This window comes from Olea europaea, unplaced genomic scaffold (assembly GCF_002742605.1).
Source record: "Olea europaea var. sylvestris unplaced genomic scaffold, O_europaea_v1 scaffold520, whole genome shotgun sequence".
Classification (NCBI taxonomy): domain Eukaryota; kingdom Viridiplantae; phylum Streptophyta; class Magnoliopsida; order Lamiales; family Oleaceae; genus Olea; species Olea europaea.
Window position 1 is genome coordinate 348,712 of NW_019263520.1, and position 5,000 is coordinate 353,711.

At 32.7% G+C, this 5,000-nt stretch overlaps 2 protein-coding genes across 2 annotated transcripts in view; one reads left to right on the forward strand and one right to left on the reverse strand.

Moving 5' to 3' along the window:
* Positions 1 to 545, forward strand: part of LOC111388703 — a 3,139-nt gene extending 2,594 nt beyond the window's left edge. The window contains exons 3-4 of the mRNA XM_023013480.1: positions 26 to 153; positions 398 to 545. Of these exons, the coding sequence (XP_022869248.1) occupies positions 26 to 153; positions 398 to 545 (276 nt within the window). The remainder of the gene's footprint in view (positions 1 to 25; positions 154 to 397) is intronic.
* Positions 546 to 4,871: 4,326 nt separating this feature from the next.
* Positions 4,872 to 5,000, reverse strand: part of LOC111388691 (premnaspirodiene oxygenase-like) — a 1,878-nt gene continuing 1,749 nt past the window's right edge. Inside the window, exon 2 of the mRNA XM_023013468.1 lies at positions 4,872 to 5,000. This exon is cut by the window's right edge and continues 645 nt beyond it. The gene's annotated coding sequence lies outside the window, so the exon portion shown is untranslated.

Sequence of the window (5,000 nt, forward strand, 5' to 3'; positions counted from 1 at the left end):
TGAGCATCTCAAAATCATTTTGCAGGCTCTACGCGATAACCAGTTGTATGATAAATTCAATAAATATGAATTTTGGTTAGATAGAGTGGTACTTTTGGAACATGCTATATCATCGAGAGAATTTATGTTAACCAGTAGAAAACTGAAGCAGTGGTGAAATGGGAGAGGACTACTTAAGTGATAAAAATACAAAGTTTTCTTGGCTTAGTAGGTTAATACCATCGTTTTGTAGAGGGATTTTCTAAAATTGTTCTTCCTTTGACAAGTCTGACTAGAAAGAATGCTAAATTTGTTTGGAATGAAGATTGTGAAAAATGTTTTTTAGAATTGAAGAATCGATTCGTTTCAACTCTAGTTCTTGCCCTTCCATCTTCAGTAAAGAGTTTTTGATATATAGTGATGCTTCACGTCAAGGTCTTGGTTGTGTTTTGATGCAGAATGTGAAGGTTACATCATATGCTTCTAGACAATTGAACAAACATGAACTAAGTTATCCTACACATGACTTAGAACCACTTGCAGCCATTTTAGCATTGAAGATTTAGAGACATTGCTTGTATGGGAGAGACGTCAAATATATACAGATCATAAGATTTTAAATTATATTTTCAATCTAAAATAGTTGAATTTGAGGCAAAAAAAAAAGGACAAATTTGATGAAAGACTATGATTGCAAGATTGATTATCATCCAGGAAAGGCCAACGTAGTTGTTGTTGCTCTCAATAGGAAGACATGTAGCTCTATGACCCAGACTAACGTCGTATGTTCTTCCTTGTTTGGTGAGTTTAGAGTTACACATGTTCAATTGTCAGTTACCAGTGTAGGAGCATAGTTTGCCAATTTTCAAGTGAGGCCTTCTTTGATTAACACAGTAAGTGAAGCTCAAACTCAAGATCCAGCGTTGAGCAAACTGAAATAAAATGTTAGTAAAGGTAAGCATACAAATTATATCATTTAAGATGATAAAACTTTAGTTATATGAATATGTGTTTCAAATGATTCGGAATTGAAGAAAGAGATTCTAGAAAAGGCATATAGTTTAGCTTGGGCGATGCATCCAGGTAGTACTAAAATGTATCATGTATTGGTGGCATAAAATGAAGAGAGAAATAGTTGAGTTTGTATCCAGATGTCTCATTTGCCAAGAAGTGAAACTAGATCGTCAGAAACCACCTGGATTGTTATAAACATTACCAATTCTTAAGTGGAATTAGGATCACATTACGATAGATTTTTTATTTGGGCTTCAACGTACTCAGAGTGAGCATGATAGCATATGGATCATTGTAGACAGATTGATGAAGACTGCCATATTTTTGCCTATTAAAGTCACTTACTAGATAAATTGGCAAAAATATATGTTGATGAGATAGTTGGTTTATACGGGGCACTAGTATCTATTGTTTCAGATAGAGATTCTCGTTTCACTTCTAAATTTTGGCCAAGTTTGCCAAAAGCTATGAGTACTAAACTTCATTCAGTACAACTTTTCATCCGCAGACCGATGGTCAGTAAGAAAGAACTATACAAACTTTGGAAGATATGTTACGAGCTTGTGTACTACAGTTTAAAGGGAATTGGGATATTCATCTTCCTCTAATGGAGTTTGCTTATAATATCAGCTATCGTTCAAGCATATAAATTGCTTCTTTCGAAGTAATGTATGGTAGGAAATGTAGAACTCCAATATGTTGGGATGAAGTGGGCGAAAGGAAGTTATTAGGTCCTGAATATGTTTAGAATACTATCGAAAAAGTAAGGATAATTAAAAAAAAAGTTAAAGATAGCTCAAGATAGCCAGAAGAATTACACAAACAGACACAAAAGAAACCTTGAATTTGAAGTTGATAATAGAGTTTTCTACGATTACCGCCATGGAAGCGTGTTATCATATTTGGTAAATGGGGTAAATTGAGTCCGAGATATAGTAGCTCATATAAATTTGTTGAATGCATTGGTCCAGTTGCTTATCGATTGGCTTTGCCAATGAAATTGTCTAGAACTCACGATATATTTCATGTTTCCATGCTTCGTAAATATATTCCACATCAGTTTCGTGTTTTGGAATCACAACCACTGGAATTGAAGGAAAATCTTATATATGATGAAGAACCAGTTTATATATTGGACAGAAAGGAACATGTCTTGCGTAGTAAGGCTATTCCATTAGTTAAAGTCTTATGGAGGAATCATACTATAGGAGAAGCAACATGGGAAAGTGAAGAGCAGTTATGTTCTCAGTTGCTTTTTCATATTTAATTAGTTAAATTTTGAGGACGAAATTCTTTTGAGTGGGTGATTTTGTAACACATAACTTATCAAATTAAATTAGTCAAATTTAACTTTGAGGTCAAATATGTCATGCTAACAAAAAGAAAAAAATGAAACTAAAAGCAAACAAAATTGGAAAATATCAGGCGATGGTTGATTGTGTATACATTAATAAAATCAATTTCGTTCTAATCCATTTATATACAATTGATTCACACACAAAACATATACTTGCACAGAGAAGCTGAGATACAGAGAGAAAAGAAAGAGAAAAGGGGAAAAAATAGAGGAAGAAGAACAAAAGAAAAAATAGGAAAATTCACCAACATTGTTAGAAAATAAGTGCTTTCTACTATTAAACTTGAATTCTTCAATTCAAAGATAAGTAAAAAATTACTTATTGAATAGTTATATTTAATTTTAGAGTTGTTAGATTATTAGTTTAAATTCAATTTTATTGAAAGGGCACTGTTGAATTAAGTATAATAAGCTATGGAATCAAGTTAAAGGGAAGAAAAGACAGCTTAACTGATTAAAGGAATTGGAAAATTAGCTTGAATAAAAAAAAATAAAAATAAAAAGAATTTAGTATCACCTATATAATTATTGAAGTTGCTTAAAATGGTTAAATGGTCAATCTAAAAATTATATCATATTTAAGGCGACAATACGGAGATTGGGACAACCTACCCATCAAGTTGATTTTGCATACATAGTTCTGTGAGTCGAAAAACTTAAAGGTTTTCACATTACATGGAATTATGTGAATTAATTCAATCTATGATATATGTGGATTTCTTGTGAACTAGAATACAAGACATATGTTTTATTAACCACTACTAGGGCACCAAGGCGTGCAAGGTATGCTATTGTGTTGGCCACAAGTGAAACTTCTCAAGTGATCGCAAGTGTAGCTAGGGGACGTGCCTTCGGTGATCACAGGATGAATCAATACTTGCTTGTGCCGTTGTGATATGGTAATTATTCGCATCTTGGGTGGAATACTTCTTAAGTGATCATGGGGGCTATCAGGGGATGTACCTCTAGTGATCACAGGAAGATGGTCCACTCGATGTGATATTGTGATTATTGGCATCTTGAATGGGATACTTCTTAGATGATCATGGGACTGTCATGGGATGTACCTCTAATGATTACAAGAAGATGGACACTCGACTATGTCCAGTTGATTAGTGATTATTGATTACTGATGTTGATATTACACAAAACTCTATCCGATACCTAGTAGGCGTGTCAAGGGCCAATAGAAACGAAAGTTTCAAATGAAAATATTTCGAGTTTGCATTGATGATTTTCTCATATCTACGAGATGATATTTTTCAATATTACAATTATGATTCCTATCATGACCATTATTATATAATGTTATATCATGATCTATTGAGTGATATAGACTCAATTTTGATAAAAATGTATAAATGAAAAAGTACAATTATTTTCGAACTTCTTCACTGACTGGACTATTAACTCATATATTTTCTCATGATTTTCTTATCAAGTAGCGGTTGAGTTTTGGGCATCTCTAGAGTTGAGCTTAGATTTTGGAGACAGTCACAAGATAGAGTTTGCTCGTATGACTCATTTCATCGAGCATGTGTCAGTGTTTTTGGACACATGTTCATTTTTAGATGTTATTTTGTATCACTTGTAGATAGTTATGAGGCTCATTATGTATTTTGCATCCATATGTACATTTCATGTTATTTTTATAGTAAAAGTTGAAATTTCTACTTGTTTCTATTGGGTTGTGTTATTTTTGGGATTCGTTCGTAATGGATTGCAGGTTGGTTAATTTTATTTATAGGGGAAGTAATGTCGAAATTTTATAAAAAGTAATTTATAAAACGTTGCATATTGTAACTGCCTTGATGACGGATCTGACCTTTAATTGGTATTTATCGTCAACACAAGTTATGTTCTGGGTCTACTAGCATTATACGCAGCGGGGCGTGTCTTATGTATTATTTAACATAAAAATTGTAGCCAAGGTTGACAATCTTGAAGCGTTTTATGAATCTAGATTGTCCTCATCCAGTCAAATTTGTACAATCCCCCCTAGAATGTTGACATTTGTAATCTGTAAACGATGAAATCACAAACAAGCCTTGATAATTACTCATTCAATATCTAAATATATATTTATATTCCTACTATAAAGATATAAAATATATGCACATCCATAGGACATAGTGCGGCAATCCAATGTATCGAGACATGGAAATTATTACAGTATTAGAACGTTAGCAAAGTTTCTCATAAAAATAGACATTTGAAGTTTTGCATGGTAGATGCTTATGTGATATGGAAACTTTCTAGGATGTTATGTCCAAAAATAGAAGACGAACCGATCTTATGCTATTACCATTGATTCTGTAACTTAACTATGATGGCGGAGAAATTGGTAACTATCATTCTGTAACTGATCAATAAAGTCAGCAACATAAATTTACTGGATACGTACAGATCTTAAACTAAAGAAAACAGAAAAATACAGTTGATCAATATAGTTACTTTTGGAAAAGAATTATTTTGACGGTGGATTGATATTGGTCTATTCCAACTATTACTTTACCACAGCTAAAAACAGTATATGCATCGTTTATTGATATCAATTGTATGAGAAATGCCAAGCCATTGACAAATCATTAAAGTTAATTACTGATTACAAGAAGAAAAAACATGATCCGTGAAGAAAGTGTGTCTTAAT